The sequence below is a fragment of the Syngnathoides biaculeatus genome, chromosome 13 (genome assembly GCF_019802595.1).
Source record: "Syngnathoides biaculeatus isolate LvHL_M chromosome 13, ASM1980259v1, whole genome shotgun sequence".
In the NCBI taxonomy this organism is placed as follows: Eukaryota; Metazoa; Chordata; class Actinopteri; order Syngnathiformes; family Syngnathidae; genus Syngnathoides; species Syngnathoides biaculeatus.
The window spans coordinates 14,461,894-14,481,981 of record NC_084652.1 but is presented as its reverse complement, the minus strand read 5'-3'; the positions used below and the strand labels follow the sequence as shown (position 1 = coordinate 14,481,981).

Here is a 20,088-nt window from a genome sequence, read left to right as displayed (position 1 = left end):
ACTGCCTTCCACTCTGAATTTCATTTTTTTTTTTTTTTTAGCTCATTGGACTTGCTTTGTCCGTTGACACTTTTTTTCTGATAAGCTTTAATTCGAAGCAAAATTAAAATTAGAAGCAGGTTGGAACAGCTGGCGGAAGGTGTCTGGTGTGTTATGTGACAGAAGAGCCTCTGCTAGGATGAATGGCAACATTTATAAAACAGTGGTGAGGCCGGCCATGATGTACAGATAAGAGATGGTGGCATTTGAAGAAACAACAGGAAGCAGAACTGGAGGTGGCAGAAATGAAGATGTTGAGGTTCTCGCTCGGAGTGAACAGGTTGGATAGGATTAGAAATTAGCTCATTAGAGGGACAGCCAAGTTGGATGTTTGGGAGACAAGGTCAGAGAGAGCAGACTTCAATGGTTTGGACATGTCCAGTGGCGAGAGAGTGAGTATATTGGTAGAAGGGTGCTGAGGATGGCAAAAGAGCAAGAGGAAGACCAAAGAAAAGGTTGATGGATGTTGTGAGGACAGTGGGTGTTAGTGACGAAGATGCACGAGATAGGCTTGGATGGAAAAAGGTGACACGTGGTGGCATCCCCTAACGGGACAAGCCGAAAGGAAAAGAAGAAGATTCCTGGGCACTTTTAAACCTGTTGGATCTATTTTTTGTAGACAGTCAATCATTGCCATATTCCAACATTTTTCGATATTCCCTCATCATTACATGAGTGTGGCATTGCAATCAAAAACAACCAGCAACAAGATGCCTTACTTTTCCACTGAACACTATCACAAACTGCTTCAGAAGATGGCATTCTTGGAAACAAAAATTCACCGCCTTTAAGTGTATGTGGAGGGAAATGAAACCGTTGCAATAGATGTCTCAAAATGGTGACCAGGAGCACGCTAACACACGGTCAGCCCCCACCAAGGGAGCAGATGTGGAATGTGGGAACGGTCATGGATCATCCAGCACTTCTCCATAGCATTTAATAGGAGGAAAGCCAAAAGATATGGGACGGGATGCCAAAGGGAGGACAGAACACCAGCACATTAGCGAGGAATCCAGTTAGCCTGTGTTGTTAAGTGCTTCAAACCTGAGAGAGCAGATGTGGACTGTCGTGACAAAAAAAAAAAAAAAAAAAACACTGACAGATTAAGAAATATTTTGAGCAAAGTTTACAAAACCATGGCAAAGAATCTTCATCCCCCACCACTACAGAAATGTATGAAACAAAATCATACAAAAGAAAAATGGCAACTTAAACAGGTAGCGATGGAGGTGTCAAGGATGCGAAACTTTCTTGCAGTGATAAGCTAATTAGTTTCTTACAAACGACATGGTGTATGATATCTCTAAAAATATAGAGACCACTAATGATCACCCATCTGTGAAAATAGTTATATACACACAGGGGACCTGAATGTTGTCAAGCAGCAATCAGACGTTCCTGAAATGAGGACTGAACATAAGTCTCAATCAATCAAAGTCCAAATAGATATAAGATCATTTGTGGCTCCCATCGGGTGCCAACTGATGCTGTTGTCTCTTCCTGGAGTGTCGTCGCCCCGCTTCCTGGAAGGGGCCTACGGGTGGGTCAGGGGTCACCAAGCCATCAGTCAACCTCTGGTAGACCAGCGTGGAGTCCGAAGCCACAGCGCACAGCAGCATGGGAAAACCTCTGTCCAGAACGTGTCGAATACTGTAAATTGATAAGTGCATTTTACTTATCCAGTGGTACCATGAGATATAGGTTTAATTCATTCCATGAGGGTGTTCTTATCTTAAAACAAACTTCCCCATTATTAAAAGAATGTAAATACAGTCATCAGGGCATAATAGAAAAGAATGTAATTAACTGGTTTTATGAAGTGTAATCAGCACACGCATGTGCAGACACTTGTGTACATTCATGTGCCGTGCCTTTAAATTTGCCCCTCCCCCCCCTTTCCAGCAGGAAGGCTCCATGTCTTTCATCAGCAGTTACGACCCAAAAACATTTGAGATACATATCTTATAATGAGAAAATTTGCACTCAACCATACAATATTGTTTACATATTAGGAATGCAACGGTTCACAAAATCCATGGCTTGGTTTGTATCCCGGTTTTGCAGGGATGAACTTCAAGATGCTGGAAATGTTGCTTTCTGTGGAAGCTCACAATGCACTGACGGCGCCATAAACGGGCATTGCTACAAAGTTAGCCGGATTTCAACACTGCCTCAGCCATGCACATCACCATCTTGGATTGCATTAGTGCTACTGCTCATTGCTTCACCACATTAGTAAATGAGGAAAAAATAATAATTGTGCATGCCTTTTAACCTAACCGGACATATGCAGACCGAACCTAAACAGTTGAACCGAACCAAATTATTTTAAACACCCACGGCTGGTGTTATTTTGTCAATATGCATATGTCTTATATTGATTGTTAGTATGTGTGACTGTGTTATTTTACATTGTATGGTTGATGGAGGCACAACAAATTGTCTTTGTTTTATGGTTTGACAATAAACTCAAACTTGTAGAGGCAATCAACAGCTTGAAAACATTTTTGGAGGACATTTCCTATTACCGTAATTCCCAGCCTACAGAGCGCACCTGGTTATGAGCCTCACCCAGTACATTCGGAAAGGAAATACCATTTGTTACGTACATAGGCCACAGCCGTGTAAAAGCTGCAAGTGCCCACATTGAAACACGAAATATTTACAAAGACGGTACACAGAGAGTTTAACGCTAGGGCCGCCGCGCTAACGCTAGGGCCGGTAAAAAAAAAAAACGAAAAAAAAAAAAAACATACTGGTATAGACACGGCAGTAGCACGCTAGCGCAGCGCTAACAGGGCCGGACCGGTAAAACTCACATCCTCGGCACATATATTCACCGGTCTCACTCGAGTGACCCCTCGCGGCCGTTACAAAAAACGCACATATTAGCCGCATCACCGCATAAACCGGAGGGTTGAAAGCGTGTGAAAAAAGTTGCGGCTTATAGGCCAGAAATTACGGTATTTCAAAGTTAAATACAACTCATATCTCGACAAATCTTTGAAAACAAACGGTTCTAAAAGATTAAATGCTAAGATATTGCAGTTAAAAGTTAAATACAACTGAACTGTGCCTAAATGTACTGAAAAAAAAAAGTGTTCTTTCTCACATTCTGTGGGTCAAAGACCGATGCACAGGCAGCGGGAAAACTGACTGGATGGCTGATCCTTCCTTCTCTTTCCCCTCTAACAGTACCAGGTGGAGTTCATCACTTTTAACACAGGAAACCTCCTTCCATTTACGAACTGCAAACAACCAGGAAAGAACAAGTTTATTTTTATAGCACCATTTGTACAGAAGACAAATACATAATGCGCGACAGAGGCAAAATTATAATCAAGTCAAAATATGGAAATGAAGTGTTGGACAATGAAGTTGAAATCCCTAACATCTTTCTTAAAATCCATGTACTAATGCTCTTTGTCTTCACTCAAAGTACAACTTTGGTATACTAGTTCGACAATCATGTTACTAGTTAGGTAAAACTGCACTAGTCGAAAAATACAGGTAATTAATACTACTACAAACATAAAATCCCACTACCGGGTTGTTATTATCGTCTTTTCGAGTAGTAGCGTATGATCCATGTTTACCTTCAAAGTATTTTGGCTATTTAGACCTCCATTGAGTGACTGTCCTTTATAGACTTAGTATAAAAGTGTCGATCTCATAACACAATACAAATGCATCTTGTTTTTTGTCATACGAGTGTCCAGAAAAGGCCCCTGTGAAAGCTACTTCTGTTTGTGCCAGTTTTGGATCTGCTTTGTCAATATTTGGCAAATCTCGGATTGGCTGACTCTATGTAGAAGACTCGCTTGTGAGTCGATAAACTCGAGAAAAATGAATTCCCTGATTTCAGGCCACTAGGCAGAAAAATCTTTGAAAGTCAGATAAGCGTGGATGAGGTTAATTTATATTCCACGTCTTTAAGAAGGCACCACAGAGATAATATTACATCCCAAATACAAGAAAAAGTTGGTTTGCAAAATATGTCCCTCGGGTGTTTTGTCAGCCTGATGAATTGGTATCAGTACTGGTATGCATTTTTCCAAGGTACTGGAGTAGCAAAAATATTTTGTAGTAGAAAAAAAAAAAAAGCATTACTAGGTGGTAGTACACAGTCATTCCAACTACTCGTGCCCTAAAGTCTTACCAGTGGGGACTAGGTACGTACTTGTACTTGGACTGTGAAACTGGATACAATATCAAATAAATGCTCAAAACGCTTTACATCCTCCTGTGATGCTTTCAGCTGGCTGTGCATCAGTTTCTCAAACGTACCCTCAGTGAGATCCATGTAAACAAGGAATGCAGCATGGATTTGTTCACTGTCTTCCACCTCGAGGTTCTTCATCTTGAGATACTAAACAGAAGATACACAGTGTATTTGAGCGATACATTTATTTAGCGGGTTGAGCACTCCTGTCGTATAAAAACACACTCACCATTGGATGGTGTAGCATCCAGTTAGCAGACTTTTGGGACTTGTCCATGACTGTACTAAAGAATGCAAAATACAACAGAGCCACGCAGTTAACCTTTCCGTTAACGTTTTGTCATACTATTTGCCCACTGTCGTCATGAATCATTTGTCTTGGCGAAGACGTGGATAAAATACGCAGAATAGTGGTGATTTGTCGCTTGGCAAGTCGTACCAGGACATCAGCTAAAAATTCGAACAAACCCGCATAGTTGCTGCGTGTGTGTAACACTTAATGTGTCCCTCTAGGAATACAGAAGAAGTAAGATTCCTGCTCACCGTTTGTGACATTCTACTCAAAAAGTTACAAATATACACAGGCGGCAAACATAAACAGTACATGACTTTTTTTTTTAAGAGTACACATAATGTTTTTAATAATATTTACGAACTTCATGTCTACAATAAACGAATTGACCTATTAATAAGGTAAGTAAATCCAACAGATGAAAGTTTGTTTTAAGAAATCGAGAGGTTTAATTCTTAAATGTTATAATTAATGTTGTAAGCTATTTGAAACATTATACAGTTTGAACATTAACAATGGTCGTGAATATTAGGGAAAGTTTTTTAAAATTGTACTTTAGTACTTCCTAAAGATTATATGCAAATGGGCTGTGCTTGCGTCTGAACATGCTAATACACTTAATTGTTTGCTCATGGTTGATAGCGTATCAGTTTGTGTTGGCGTCCCCCCCCCCCCTCCTCTTCTTTAGTTTAGGCTGGCATGCGACCTAATACTTTTGATGAGCCTCATGTGAAGATGGTTTGTGTGGTATAATTTTACTCCTGAATACAATTGTTTGTGTAACATGGGTTCATTTTTTCCACATGCTAACTGTATGGTGTTTAATGGTCCTCTCCGTTTTACGTACTTGACCAACAGCTTGTGGCGTGATATAAGTAATTACGTACAGTTTTTTTAGTTAGTTAGAGTTAGTTACTCATTGATTTTCACAATTTGCAACAATCATTGTCGAAATCGTACTCGTGACATTTTTGTTTGGTAGCTTTCTTGAGGAAGAGTTACACATTTGTAAGATTTTAAATCTTGGATATGTCAATGATTATACAACAATTTAATGTGATAATAGTTTTCATGTTCTTTTGCCAGAGTGGGGTATCTCCGGGTGCCTCGGTTTCCTCCCACATCCTCAAAACATGCAGATGAAAACTCTAGTTTCCGAGTGGTTTGTTTGCTGTATATGTGCCCTGCGATTGGCTGACGACCACTTCAGGTTGTGCCCTGCCTCTCCCCCGAAGATAGCTGGTATAGGCTCCGGCACGCCCGTGACCTTAGTGAGGATAAGCGGTTAGATGAAATGGAGGGATGAAAACATCGTCCAACGTGGTAGGAACAGTCAGCGAGAATGACGAACAAACCATTACCTGTCAGGAAATACTTAAAGCCAGTTTTAGTATCTGGCAGCTGACTACGATTCTTAGGGAATTTATTTGGTTCCAGAGCTTTGAACTCCTCCAAGATTCAGGCCGTAGCACAAAGACCAACGTTAACAAGAGGGGAGAATGGTTCCTTCTTTCACTACCACAACATGGAAAAAGGTATGAAGTATTTGGTGACCAATTCAGGGAGTACCTCTCACCCAAAGGTAGCTCCAGCCTGCTCAAGACTCTAATGAGGATAAATGGTACATAACATAAAATGGACAGGTGGATTTTAGATTTTTTGAATCTCATTTTTTTAGGTAAAGGTCACCCAAAGGTTATTTTAATAATTTATAGACCTCCAAGATACAATACAAAATGTATGGAGGACTTTTTAGAACTGCTGTCATTTATTTGTATTGACCACTACTTTTATCATATAATATCCATCCATCCATTTTCTTTGCTGCTTATCCTCACGAGGGTCCCGGGGAGTGCTGGAGCCAATCCCAGCTGTCAATGGGGAGGAGGTGGGGTACACCCTGAACTGGTTTCCAGCCAATCGCAAGCACATGTAGACAGACAACAGTCACACTCACAATCACTCCTAGGGGCAATTTAGTGTCCAATTAATGTTGCATGTTTTTGGAATGTGGGAGGAAACCCATGAAGGCACGGGAAGAACATGCAAACTCCACACAAGCGGGTCCGGGATTAAACCCGGGACCTCAGAACTGTGAGGCCAATGCTTTACCAGCTGAGTCACCCTGCCGCCTATCATATAATAAATAAATAATTCTAATAAATAGACCAATGAATAAACTTAGGGTATTTTATTGAAAAAAAAAAAAAAAAAACAAAAAGGAAGAAAAGCATTTGTCAAGCCAACAATGGAACCCTTTTTTAAATATTAGCACTGTTCCATGTCACAAAAGTAGTTATGAAAGGAATCAAACCACACAAATGATACGCTTTGTAATAAATTAATCTGCTAAAATGAAATAAAACATGCTTGTGTCACACAGGAAGTCTAAAAAGTCCAATGCAGAAAACTGAACAAACCTGAGAATATAAATATCAAAACAGCTTGTTGCAGCAATTATTTTGTTCCACCAGTTCCTCTTATTGGCCTTAACTAAAGCTTTCATTAGATATTTTTTTTTTGTTTGAATTACATTGATGTAAAAAAAAAAGTAGGCATCAATTAAAAAAACCCCAACAACCTTCTTTGTACAATGTGCAGATCCCAATTAGTGTGTGACTAGAGAAATCATCTCTTTTTCTTTAAATTCCCCTGAGGGGTAGCACATGAAAAAAGAAATCCAAAGTGGATAATGCTTCCAACAAAGCACATTCAGTGATGTGAACAAGATTTGGGATGAGCTGTTTCACTATTGATATCTCCAGTTAATTGACAGCCTAACAATCTTTTTTTCTTAACTTTTCAAATACTCTAAAGTGAAGCAAAATTCACACGTCACGTCAACAAAAGTTCGATGAGAAGTGTGCGAGAACTGCGATGTTAAGGTTTCAATGACAGAAGCATGTTGGATGGATTTTGCAAGGAAAAAAAAGAGCAGGAAAAAAAACTGAGGTATGTTCTTATTGCAATATTGTAGCTTTAAAACCTGGAGCGTCTGTGTGAGGAGAGATGTTTGAGAGGAAAAATGACAGGAGTACATCCATCAGGAGGTGAGGAAAAACAGGTAGCTTGTGTAAATCCTTGTTAAACTGTCCATGAGTCCAAAGTCACTGCCAGCAGCAACTGAAAACTAGTCAACAGAAAAAGAAAACTGACCACATTTAGAAACATTGACTTCAATGAGTACAGTTTCCCATTGATAAGGAACAGTGAGACAGTACGACTCAATATCACCATAAGATGCCTTTGAGATGTCCTCATTTTAACCCAAGTCTGAAATTTTCCATTCACATCAATCCATATTCATTGCACTCAATAGATGCTTTGCTGTTAGAGACACACATTGCTCAAATTCCCACATTTCAAAACCCCAAAAATATCAACATGTCAGATTGCTGACAGGTTGGTCAACAACAGGGTGGACATTTTTGGAGAATGTAAGCATTTTATAAGTACACAGCGGATTTTAACATTGCAACTAAAATAGATTTTTATTGTTTTAAAAGGGTTGTACATCAACTGAAATTTCACTAAACTACATTGTGGAGATGTTGAGCTTCCACACGTCGAACGACACACATTGGAAAATGGCCAAACATAAGTCTTAAGTATTAACTTTGCAACTAGCCACTGTTTCATCTTACAGTGAAGAAGACAAAATGCTGATCAGAAACCAGAATGACAAATTGCTCAATATAATCATGAGAATAGAAAAGAATGGATTATATGTCATCAACAAGAAGGTTTTTATGAAAAAACATAAGTAAATCCGTCCCAAAATTGTTTAAATTTGTCATTTAATCACTTTTTACACACACTAGTTATCAGTACTTCCAAATTCAATTTCCTCTAAGGGTGGAATCGTATAAAATGAAGCAAAATTTTAATGTTACCATTAGTCAGGTATGTGTGTAAATGTTAAGCCAATTATATGAGGCATCAGAATTTCATTCGTCATACATATTTGGATTAACCAAGTGATTCTGATGAAGACACCAAAGGCAATTGATAGTGATATTGACCCGTATGGTCGTTGCAAGGGAAAAGAAAAGGACATCTGGTGCATGCGTTGAAACAGTCAAAATAGATCCAGGTCTGTCTCGGAAATCAAATCACATTTCGTTTCGTCACCCTCTCTAAAAGCACTTAGATTGAAGGCAGTTTGACAACCCAGCGCCACATTTTGGAAAAAGTTCCACAGTTTTTTTTTTTTTTTTGAAGACGCATATTAACACTGCCCTGATGCCTTTTTAACCAAGAAACAACTACAAGACAAACATGCCATATTGCATAAGGAGTATGTGTAAAGAGCCCAAATAGTGGGCATAGTGTATATATTCTTGTACAATGATCAAACTGTAAACATGGTGCAAAGTAGTTTTAACGTAGTTTAAGGCTTTCAGAGTCTCCTGATGAGGTGTTTTTTGAGTTAAAGGAATAGGTCCATGCTGGGCAAACAGTGTGGTGTTGGGGGGGGGGGGGAAGAGATGAGGTTTGCTTCACTTCATCATGCATGCGAGTGAGATGGGTGAGTGAGTGAGTGAGTTGCCGTGTGACACTTGACATTTGGGTGCCATTGAAATAGTTTGAAATACATTACTCACTAACTTCTCCATTCTCTAAATCCAATTTGTCGTTCCAATACTCTTACATGGGTGGCCACTTCCATATTTTTCCGTGACTCCTCCAGTCTCTCTGTTGCAACCTGATGGCAACACCGTAAGCACGGTGGCCACTAAGCGTTTAGCGTGACGGAAGGACTCACACAAAGACAGAGTGGGCGACCATGGAAATGTTCACGGTTTAAACAGCCACGGTCAAAGTAAATTCACCTGTAAAGGTTATACAGCATTTCAGGTTCATCCTGAAATTATACAAAACATCCCTAACATTTTGTGAGTAGCTATACCTCTAGTTTTGCTTTGCGTCTCAGCAAAGTCAACATTTTGATGTCGAACTATTGATTTGATATAGACACATCAATAAAGTAAAAGGAGCCATTAAAAAAAAAAATACTTGCACTGTTGTCTTACAACTTTAAGTTGCTGTAATCTACAAAAAGCCTTTTCAGAATTAACATTTTTGTCCACAGTGGGTTAAATGGAAGCAAGCAAGAATCAACCAAGTCTTACACTCAACTAATACCCATCAAATTACGTTGTCCGGGGTTGAGGGTAAAGCGTACGATGGCAACAGGTTGTGTTTTGTATGCAGGACAATACAAAGCAGTACAAGAGAAAGTTTGGACACTCTTTGAACTGATGAAATCACGGAACTGATGAAATCACATCACATGTGGTCATGGATGCTATGTTATCAACCAGCATCTCCATCACAGGCAAGACTAGGTCATTTTTTGGCTTTTTGGTCATTTTTGTTATGTGGCTTGCGGCTGTTTCATTTGTCGCAGATAAGGTGTGCGGATGCATGTTTTTTTTTTTTTTTTTTTAAAAGACAAAGACGACTCCTACGGGTGGTAAACCCTATATTCATGAGAATTACATGTCATGTATTTAATAAACCACATTTTACCAAAGTTCTCTATATTAATGCTAACATTTACTCCAAAAATCCATAGACTGGCTAACAAAACTACCATAAATGTTCCAGTAGTTAACTATTTTAGCAACAAATATTTGAACACAAACAGTGCAGCAGCTCATATATTCGGGGTTTTACAGTCTTCATCCTCTGCGTAACATGACTTAATTGTTACTACATCTTAAGTTGCAAAGATTTTTTTTATGTTACATGAAATTTAAGAGCACTATATGGATTTTGTTTCAAAAATTATATATATATATTTTTACAACGCCATTGCCAAATCCTTTTTACAGCCACACTTAAAAAAAGGGGGGATTGGTGTCTCAATCATTGTAGGCTATTTATTTGATGTCCACTTACTGGTCATGATGATAATCTTTTAGGAATATGTAAATGAATGCATATAGTCTATTGTGATGCACAACGTCAAGCTGTGTTACATATGTCGTTCACTGTCCAGACTTTCTTTTGACTGCTTGAGTGGTGGGCCAGAGGGTCACCGACAATCAACTACGATTCATTTGGAAAACGTGCATTCCTCTGGTAAATTTGGTCTTAGTTCTCAAAATGACAGTGAAGCGAAATCGCCTTCGTTCCTTATCACACTAAGCGTTTTATGAACAGAAAAGTTGAAATCACATTTTGTACCCGTTCTTAGTCCCAGACAGCTCAGCAGTACCACATGAACGCCACACGGCAAGTCCTACTTATTTATAAGGCTGCTGTGAGGAAAACACCCTAACCTGAAGGATAATCTGTTATCTGGCTCCACAGCACTAATGGACCTGATGCTTTTACTTTGAAGGTAGCGCATCAAGAATCACAAGCAAAATTAGCTATACGTTAAAAAAAACAAAAAAAAACTAAATAGAAACATAAAAGCACACACGCGCGCACACCAACACACACTTGCAAAGCCTTCCTATCAAGCCATACTGTTACCCCTAATGTAAGGACCACATCACATGTATTAATTCTGCTGCTAGTAGCATTATACTTCTTCTACTTCAAAAGCTTAAAGCTTATATACATTTGCATCATCATTATACATAATACGATGCTGTATTATGTCTCAGTGTTCCCAGGCTGCGAAAGGATGTCATCTTAAGGATGGCGTGCAAACCGCTCTTTAACAGTGAAGCTTGAGCCATTTCATGTCCAAAGTAGCATTTGAGCTATGGTTGGATTTTATAAAAGGAAAGAACTTTGATGATGCTTTAAATGCATTAAAAAAGGAATGTATCACTACTAAAACTTGCAAAACATGGAAAGTATAGAAAGAATCTTCTAGTTGCCGCCGTGCTAAACTACCACGACAATATTATTGTGCCGCCCACAGTGAATAAATGCGACTGTAGCAAATGGCAACAATTTACAAAACTAACCACGAGATAACAGAGGAGATTTGGCTGTTAGGTGATGTGCAGATTTTGACAGAGAAAGGAGGAAAAAAAAATCCCTGCAGATTGTGAAAGTCTGAGATTACTTAAGGGTTGGGTTTATTTGGTCAATTCAAATCTGCATTTTCGATTCCAACTATCATCAGATCCCGCCTGAGAAAAGAAACCCAAATTTTGTTTGAAAGCAAACATTTTATTTTCTGTAAATCTGACCAAACCATGAGTGTCTGTTTGAAACGACCAAGTATATTTATTTTTCTTTTCTTTTTTTTTTGTACTGAAAGTATACACCCGAGATATAATGCCATTCTTTGCTGGTGTGATCCTTCCAGCAGACTTATTGTGTCCCAAAATTAGAAATAGAAAATCTTCTGACATCGTACAATTAAATGAATTGTGCAGCTTCACATTTGACTGCATTCCTCTTCCATTCGTTCCCCTTTAAAAAAAAACAACAACAACAACAAAACAGCTGTTTCATGATACTTTACAACCGCACTTTTGATTCGCCTGCAAGCGGCAATTTGAACACAAAGTGCAATAGATGCAACTTATTTCAGGAATCGATTAAGTGGAATCGAAAAGCACATTGAAATCCGCTGTTATGGATTTGGAACTGGTTTAATTTCAGCACCAGCCCATAATGCCAACCCTTTTTATAGTTGCAGGTAGAAAGTGGTCACATAGTTACTTGCCCCTCACATCCAGCTGTGTGTCGACTTTTGCACGTGTGCCTCTTAAGCACAATATAGCAATGCTGAACTTTTTTCTCAATGAACCAAATTCTAGCTGGTTAAAACCCCCCATGTGACCGCCTGCTCCAAACCCCAGAGTAACCTGAACCATCTAATGTTGTACAGTCATGCTGGGAGAGGACATGCCCTTGTTGCGCCCCAACATGGCGGGCTGGAAGTCGGGGTGACGGCGGGCGTGCTTGATCAGATGGTCGCTGCGCATGAAACGCTTGTCGCACAGCGGGCACAGGAAGCGCTTTTCTCCCGTGTGCGTGCGGGTGTGGCGGGCCAGCTCGTCGGAGCGGGCAAACTTCTTTTCGCAGTCGGGCCAGGTGCAAGGGAACGGCCTCTCGCCTGTAAAACACGAAAAAAAATCTCTAGACAGCTTGCTCGTGCGCGCATATGCTGATTCGTCTATCCATCCATTTGCTGAACTGATTATACCACGTAATAACTGATTTTGCATTATTAAACAACAAAATTGGTGGCACAGTGTATCAGCTGTAAAGCATTGGCCTCACAGTGCTGAGGACCCTGGTTTGATCCCGGCCCCGCCTATGTGGAGTTTGCATGTTCTCCCCGTGCCTGCGTGGGTTTTCCCCGGGCACTGCGGTTTCCTCCCACATCTCCAAAACATGCAACATTAATTGGACACTCTAAATTGCCTCTAGGTGTGATTGTGAGTGTGGCTGTTTTGTCTCGATGTGCCCTGCGATTGGCTGGCAACCAGTTCAGGGTGTACCCGCCTCCTGCCTGTTGACAGTTGGGATAGGATCCAGCACTCCCCACAACCCTTGTGAGGATAAGCGTAAAAGAAAAAATGGATGGATGGATGGATGGATAAACAGCAAAATCTACATGTGATGTGCGGGTATCATTCTTTTTCACTTGGAGATGCAATTATTGGGTTCCGCCCTATAATGACTCAGAGGCTGTGGCTTGAAAAGATGGGACCTGGCCTGCTAAGCGACGTGGGCGTCAGCAAACGGGCGAACTGTAGAGTGTATCATGTGTAGCGGTTGGCTGTTAACTGTCTAACCGTTAGCCAGTCTGTGTACTGTTTGGTGCCAGGGCATGTAACAACTTGTCTATGAATGTGCTTATTATTAAGTAATTAAAATTGCACTGAAGGCTGTGGCTATTCTCGACCACTTACAATACGCTAGAGTAAATTAGCGAACATTGACACATCGTGTTGGCGATTATAGATGTATTACTCGGGTGAGTTTTGCTCTGCAGTAGGCACATTGTACTTTATCTTCTTTTTAAAGTGTGAAATGACCTTAGAGTCAGGACATTATTTGTCTATTAATGCAATGTTTCGTCCTGGCTCACCACCATCGGAGCAACTTATTTCTTTTGAGTGGTGCAGTAGTTGCGCCACAAAGATTAATTTGTGGGGAAAACTATTCACTATAAAGATTTAAGGCAGTGAGTTTGCTTCGACTTATTCTTTTTTTTTTCATTTTTATTTTTTTGCTAAACCAGTGTGTCAGGTATTTGACTAATCATTTCAGCCCTTGTTGAGCTTGTTGCCACAATGCAATGTCACATTATAGTGGTACCTCGACTTCAGAGGGACCAACGTCCCGACATACAAGTTTTGAAACAACTAGTTTTTGGCCAATTTTACATCTTAGATTGCAAGCAAAAAAAAATGTTACAAGTGCTAGTTAGGGGCAGGTAACTTCACAACAAACTGAAGTTTGGCAGACAGCAAACAATTAAAAAGCAAAAAATGCCAACTGTTTGCTTAAAGCCTGTTTGCCGCCACACCCAGCTGAAGTTTACTGTGAAACCAAACATAAAATTAAAGAGGTTTCCAAGTGTATCCATCCAAACCACATTAAAGTGGGCGAAAGTTATTTGCTAACACACAATGAAAACGCCAAAGACGAGTTACTGCAAGTGACAAGGATGTGATGGCAGTTTTCAAACTTTAGGAAATTAATATTTGAACTCAAAATACTACAGCAAGCCACATATTTGTTATCATCTGTGAAACATGACCAACATTACCGCATCTTAACTTTCACGGGCTTTTTAGTGTTTTATCATCAAATTAAGAGCATTACTTGTATGTCAGTATGATATTGCCCTCTGGTGGCCAAGATGCACAGATCAAGAGGAGCCCCTTTATAGGGGAAATCCAGTGCTTTGCATGAACAGTGTATCCAATAGGTCATGTAATATGTACCCTATTTTGACAATGTAACGTTAAATCCTCTCTCATTTAATTATGTTTTGAGAAGATTTTTATCTACAATTACAAATTTTCAGAGACCCACATGACCTACGTGGGCGGATGTGACGTGTACTGTGCTGCAACAAAGGATTGATTACATGGGACACCATTTACGCCCAGCTCCGATTTTTCAATTTATCCTCATCTGATGAAGAAATAGCAGTATCGGTTGATCGGGAAGACGTTAGAATACTTCCATACAGATTTCAACCTGTGGCTGTAAATAATGTTGCATTTTCGGATGGTTCTTTGGGCAGAATGATGCGGAGGCTTATTCGCGACATAAGAGCGTAAAAGGCCCCCGGGAGCTTCGGGCCGGCAGCCGCTTATGGTTCTTTGGACGGGAATGACGCGGAGCCTGATGAGCGAGCTCTGGCGTCGGGCCGCGAGCTGAACTTCCAGGCAGTGGAGGCCGTTAGCCCCGGATGCCAAAGCTAGGCTAAAGGCCTCCGCCGCCCCCGAAGCTCGCCTAACGGCCTCCCCGGACGTCGAAGCTCAGCTCGCAGCCCGCCTTCAGATTTAACATTACATTGTCGAAATAGGGTACATATTACATGACCTATTGGATACACTGTTCATGCAAAGCACTGTATTTCCCCTTTAAATAAAAGCTAAAAAATCATGATACAAAAACATATATATTTTTTTATGTTCTATTCCATGAGGTTATTGCTCATTGTTTTTATGACGATACAATACCAAGGACTTTTATTTATGCTGTTATAAAAAGTTTCTATATTCTATGTTGGTGTTCTTTGTTGGACTGCAAGAGATTTTCATTCATTTCAATGAAGAAAAATAAGATGGGTGCGTTGAGTTACAAGTGTAATGTGCAAGTTAAGGCACCACTATATTTACATACTCTTCCGTCAATCGTTTGACTTTTACTTGAGTCTCTATTACCTAATGATGGCATGGTTTTAACTTTTGATGCTCAGGACATGGACCCCTTTAGTTTAAAAGTAGTGCTTTGGCACCATTTTTGAGTATCTATAGACAACTGAAAACTTTTTTAATCAAAGATGAAGTCTGGATTAGACTACAAGACAAATTTGGTCTTTCAACGATTGTATTATGTCTCCCCACTGGCATCAAATCTTCCTGTAGCTCAATGACAAGACTACACATGTATTTCCATACCACCACATACCATCTTTTACGATCACTAGGCCGGCTTTATCTTATCAAATGAAACAATGACCACAAAACATGTTATCAGTCCACACACATATTACACCCATTACCATGGCGACAACAACAATGGATTGCACCAATGGAAAGTATGGGCAAAAAACAAAACTGTGGTCATCACTGGTACTCCGGAGGACGTTCGTTCAAGGAACATTCACATACTTTTCATACATTGCGGCGCGTAAGTAAACAACAAAACGTTATGTAGCCCAGCAAGCTAGTGCTAGCCCTAACATTTGTACGTAAACATGCTGCTGTTGAGTTGAAGCATCCTCTGAAGTTTCAGTCAACATTTGGTTGGACGCTTGAATAAATCTCAACAATGGATGTTGACAACATCAAGTATGGAAGGCGATGCGCTGGTCACAATATGCAATGCTATTCGGCAACATGAAGCTGCACTGTCGGATGGTTGTCTTTAATCTATCACACTACATGGTAGAGATCTAATTTTTTTTTTTTTTTTTTCAAAAAGTCAATCACGCTAGACTACTCATTTGGGTGACATAGGGCTACCGTAGGGCCAAATCGTTGGTCATGGATTATTATGTCACACTACAAGAGGTTTTGTTGTTTCCAACACAATATGTTGGGCCCGATCTGGGAAATCACCCGCAACGATACTGGATCTTAAATCCTGCAGTCTGATCGAGGCATAAAATGGGGAGGTGGAAGTGGTTTAGTATATTTGTTTGACTGGCACACTCATATGTAGGAACTATGCATTATTTTACTGTATAATTAACACATTTTAGCATCAACAGTGCACCACAGTGAGGTTTATTTCTGTTGATGTGCACAGTAAATACTGTATATGGTTGGGGGCGGGGGGTCTAAGCACCATGGATTCAGATCCATCAGATTAGTTTTTGCTAAACTACTGCTAGCCTTAATCTCCCACAGGCAAACACGAGTCGAGTAGGGTCGGAGATTCGGATGCTCCGGAGCCATTTTCAAGATCACAAAGCCAGCAGGCCACGTTGTTTTTGCGGAACACTTGTGGGCGTTCCCCTCTCAGTTTGAGACATTTCCTGTCCGTGTGCGCCTGCTCGCGATCCCGAAAGCACCATTTCCCCCCTCATTTTAGCCCCCTAAAGGACCACATGCTCCTTTTAGCGCACGAGGAGGTGGTTTGACTCACTGGTGTGTCTGAGAATCTTTAAAGGTTGCAGATTTCAATATTCTCAGCGTTTTTATTATTATTATTAACAGATTTTCAAGCCAGTTGGGCAGAGAAGGGAAACTATCTTACTTTATTTTACGAGGAGGATTCGAATTACTTTCGATTGACGACTGTGTTCGACATTACAGCGTATTGTACAAAATTTCCCGAGTCCCCTTAAACGGTCACGTGCGAGGTTTAACAATGTCGAACTTTTTTTTTTTTTGTTTTGTTTCAGTTTTAAGATCCTCATAAAACGTAATACTGTAAAGCAAAAAGAGTGCCGTCTGCTGCCATCAACTGGAGGGACACCGTCTGGCAACGAAAACGCTGCGGTTTCGCCTTACGTTCATTTCATATGCAAATGGAGTCGGGGAAGAGGTTCGTCACCGGTTTTAACGGCCGGCCCAGTTCTTTTGTGAGTTTACTTTTGTCGGCGTCGCTAAGGGGGTAGTTTACTCTCACCGCCCCCGTGGCTTTTGTTCAACAACAGGTTGAGGGGTACATTCGATTAGAGAGGGGGGGGGGGAACACTGCCACTCAGTTTGGCTAAGTTCACACAAAGCGGAAGGAAGTATATTAAAGTACAGTAATGCGATGTTTCCTTCATTGGACTTCGGGAAAAGGAAGAAACGGAGATAAAGGCGTCAACCACGGGCCGAAGCACGTGACCTCACTCGCTGTTGATTCCATACCTGTGTGGGTTCGGATGTGCGCTTTCAAGTGCGACGATTTTCCATAAACTCTGTCGCATCCGTCAAAAGTGCAGTGGTGTCTCTTCACGGGGGAGCGAGGGGGCCCCACGCATCCTCCACCCGCGCCCCCTCTCGGCGGTTGCTGTCCGGGCACCGGGGTAGCGGAAGGGGTCATGGTAGGGGTGGTGGGGTCGGACAACGTGGTGTAACCGCTCTCGCCACCGCACGAAGAGTTGCTGCTCTCGGAGTAGGCCGACATGGGGCGGAACTTGCCGTGGAGGTCGGTGAGGATACCGGCCACCGTCATCATGTTGGCCCCCTCCAACCGCAGGGTGTCCCGCACTTCTCGGTCCTCGCTCGAGCCGTCGTGCTCCCCGGGGAGCAGGCCCACCACCGCGGGGGTGGCGGTGGTGCTGCTGCTCGCCTGGCTGGCGGCGACGAGGGCCACCGGGGTGGGTCTGTGCAACACGGGACCGCTCGATATGGACACCAAACACTCGGCAGCGAAGTAGTCGGAGGACGCGGTGACCGACATTGTTGGTCCAAAAGTAGCAAAAATAAAGGAGGAGGAGGAGGGGGGGGGGGGGGGGTTAACTACAGTAGTCTGCTCCCGACCTCGTTTTCAGCAAACTCGACGGAGCCGCACTTATAAAGCCCATAAAGAGCTCCCGCGGTGCCGTAATAGTCAAGTACATCAAAGAAGTGAATAAAAGTGGGCTAAAATTCCACCGAGCCAACATGCGTGTACCTCACCGACTGACGGCTCATTGTGTCTGAGGGAGCCGGTGGTAAGCCTACGCCCCCTGATCCGGACTGCGGCTGCGTTCACGGCCCAACGTTTTCAAAAACGGCCAGCTCCTACGAACCTGCGCATTTCCCCAAACAGAACACGTTCGCGTCATTTTGTGTGCGCAGTGTTCCAAATTGACAGCGCTCTGATATCCAACCGCACTTATAATAGCCAAGGTAGACGCGAGGATTGCCCGCGAAACGTGCATCATGCGGTTCTTTTAGAAGCGCTTCATAAATCCAATTTTTCCCAGGAAACAAATGCATCTTTAACGACAGCCTGTCTGACGTCGCAGCACGGGCGTGGACCCGTGGCGGCCTGGCGGGTGCATCGTGGAAGCCTGGCAGCCAGCTTGAACAACGATGGGGGGAGGAGTGGAGGATGAAAGCCGTGTGGGATCGTTGGTAACCCCCCCCCCCCCCCCCAGTAAGTTAAAAACGGACATGGTTTCCAGAAATCCACTGTTTGTCTTTTCAAAGTCCCCAACAGCCACTAGATGGCTCGATTCTCTTATGCGTCAGCACCAACTTGTCATCGACTGATGATACGTTGATTCTTTTTATTTTGATTGGAGGAGGGAGTCACAGTCCAGTACATTCTATATTGCAGAAGTGGCACAAGTAATCACACCCTATACTTAAATTAGAATCAAAGATACTTGTGTTGAAAAAAAAATAGTGCAGTCCTGTGAAAGTAGAAATATTGATTCAACTCCCAAACATAAGTACAAGTTAAGATCCTAAAATTTGCAACTCATTCAAAAGCCACCAAAGGTTAAAGAAGTCAAATATGCATTTTAAGTGGGAGGGCTGGTTGTGATTAAAAAAAAAAAAGTAAAACTGGTTGTTGTACATGTTTTAATAACCTGGTACTACGAGAAAAAAAACCTGCACAATATAGTTGACCTTTTTTCTTATCCTAAGAGTGGATATTAAGTCTACACAGCCCATTTAAATTTGGTGATATTCAAAATGATGTATAGAAAGAGGCATGTAGTAGAAAGCAAAATTCAAAATGTCTGGAAAAGCCTACTAGAACAGCTGAACTTGTTTTGGAGTTAAGAGTCACTTTAAATGGTAGCTGTGTGCTGACTTGTGTATAACATGAGCTTGAATGTGAGTGGTTAGTCTGAAGACACCCACATTATTTCAATAATTTGTACCTCAGGTATTTAAAAGAACAAAATCAATATCACATGCGCATATCATTTGTGGAGGGGTGTGTAGATTTTTATATGCAGTCTACATAGTGTTTGTAGTGAAGACTATTGACAGTTGAAAGATTTGGTAAATTTCTGCCTATAACCTTGAGCTTTATTTATGTATTTATTTATTTTTTCATAAGCCAGTACATTATTTCCAAACCACAAGCTTCAAGGGTCTGCTAATAAATGGATGTGCAACACAAACTGAAAATGTATGGTTTATTCTCAGAGAAATGGTCAGTTTTAACCATATGTATAAAAGATAGCAATAACTTGTGGTGGAAGGGTGTTGCTTACCTGGTTAACACATCTGGCTCGCAGTTCTGAGAACCCGGGTTCAAATCCAGCCTTGCCTGTGTGGAGTTTGCATGTTCTCCCCGTACCTGCGTGGGTTTACTGCCACATCCCAAACAGATGCATGGCGGGTTAACTGAAGCCTCTAAGTACTGTTACTTTAGCATGGTATGACTGAAGTTAAAAGTAAAAAGTAGTCCTCCAAATAATTATTTGGGTAAGAATAAGTAAACATTCAGCAGAAAAAGTACTAAGTAACTGGTTAATAACATCTTA

General features: G+C 41.3%; 2 protein-coding genes across 2 annotated transcripts; both read right to left on the bottom strand.

The window, feature by feature from the left end:
- Positions 1-1,150: 1,150 nt before the first annotated feature.
- On the bottom strand, positions 1,151-4,795 carry tsen15 (TSEN15 tRNA splicing endonuclease subunit). The gene is made up of 4 exons (XM_061840257.1): positions 4,491-4,795; positions 4,327-4,408; positions 3,152-3,287; positions 1,151-1,689 (listed from the first exon to the last, which is right to left on the bottom strand). Exons 1-4 carry the CDS (start codon positions 4,536-4,538, stop codon positions 1,494-1,496), a joined length of 462 nt encoding a protein of 153 aa, XP_061696241.1. The 5' UTR covers positions 4,539-4,795; the 3' UTR covers positions 1,151-1,493.
- A 1,934-nt stretch (positions 4,796-6,729) lies between these two features.
- On the bottom strand, positions 6,730-18,568 carry zgc:153115 (uncharacterized protein LOC768186 homolog). Its single transcript, XM_061840254.1, has 2 exons — positions 17,525-18,568; positions 6,730-12,585 (listed from the first exon to the last, which is right to left on the bottom strand). Exons 1-2 carry the CDS (start codon positions 18,057-18,059, stop codon positions 12,344-12,346), a joined length of 777 nt encoding a protein of 258 aa, XP_061696238.1. The 5' UTR covers positions 18,060-18,568; the 3' UTR covers positions 6,730-12,343.
- Between the last annotated feature and the right edge of the window lie 1,520 nt (positions 18,569-20,088).

What these genes read in the sequence shown, in the direction of transcription:
- tsen15 (XM_061840257.1), bottom strand. Translation starts at nt 4,538, where the DNA reads ATGGACAAGTCCCAAAAGTCTGCTAACTGGATGCTACACCATCCAATG. An exon ending in GGATGCTACACCATCCAATG is followed by an intron (nt 4,409 to 4,490) that starts GTGAGTGTGTTT and finishes TCTTCTGTTTAG; the next exon opens with TATCTCAAGATGAAGAACCT. An exon ending in TTACATGGATCTCACTGAGG is followed by an intron (nt 3,288 to 4,326) that starts GTACGTTTGAGA and finishes GGTTGTTTGCAG; the next exon opens with TTCGTAAATGGAAGGAGGTT.
- zgc:153115 (XM_061840254.1), bottom strand. Translation starts at nt 18,059, where the DNA reads ATGTCGGTCACCGCGTCCTCCGACTACTTCGCTGCCGAGTGTTTGGTG. An exon ending in GCACATCCGAACCCACACAG is followed by an intron (nt 12,586 to 17,524) that starts GTATGGAATCAA and finishes CGTGTTTTACAG; the next exon opens with GCGAGAGGCCGTTCCCTTGC.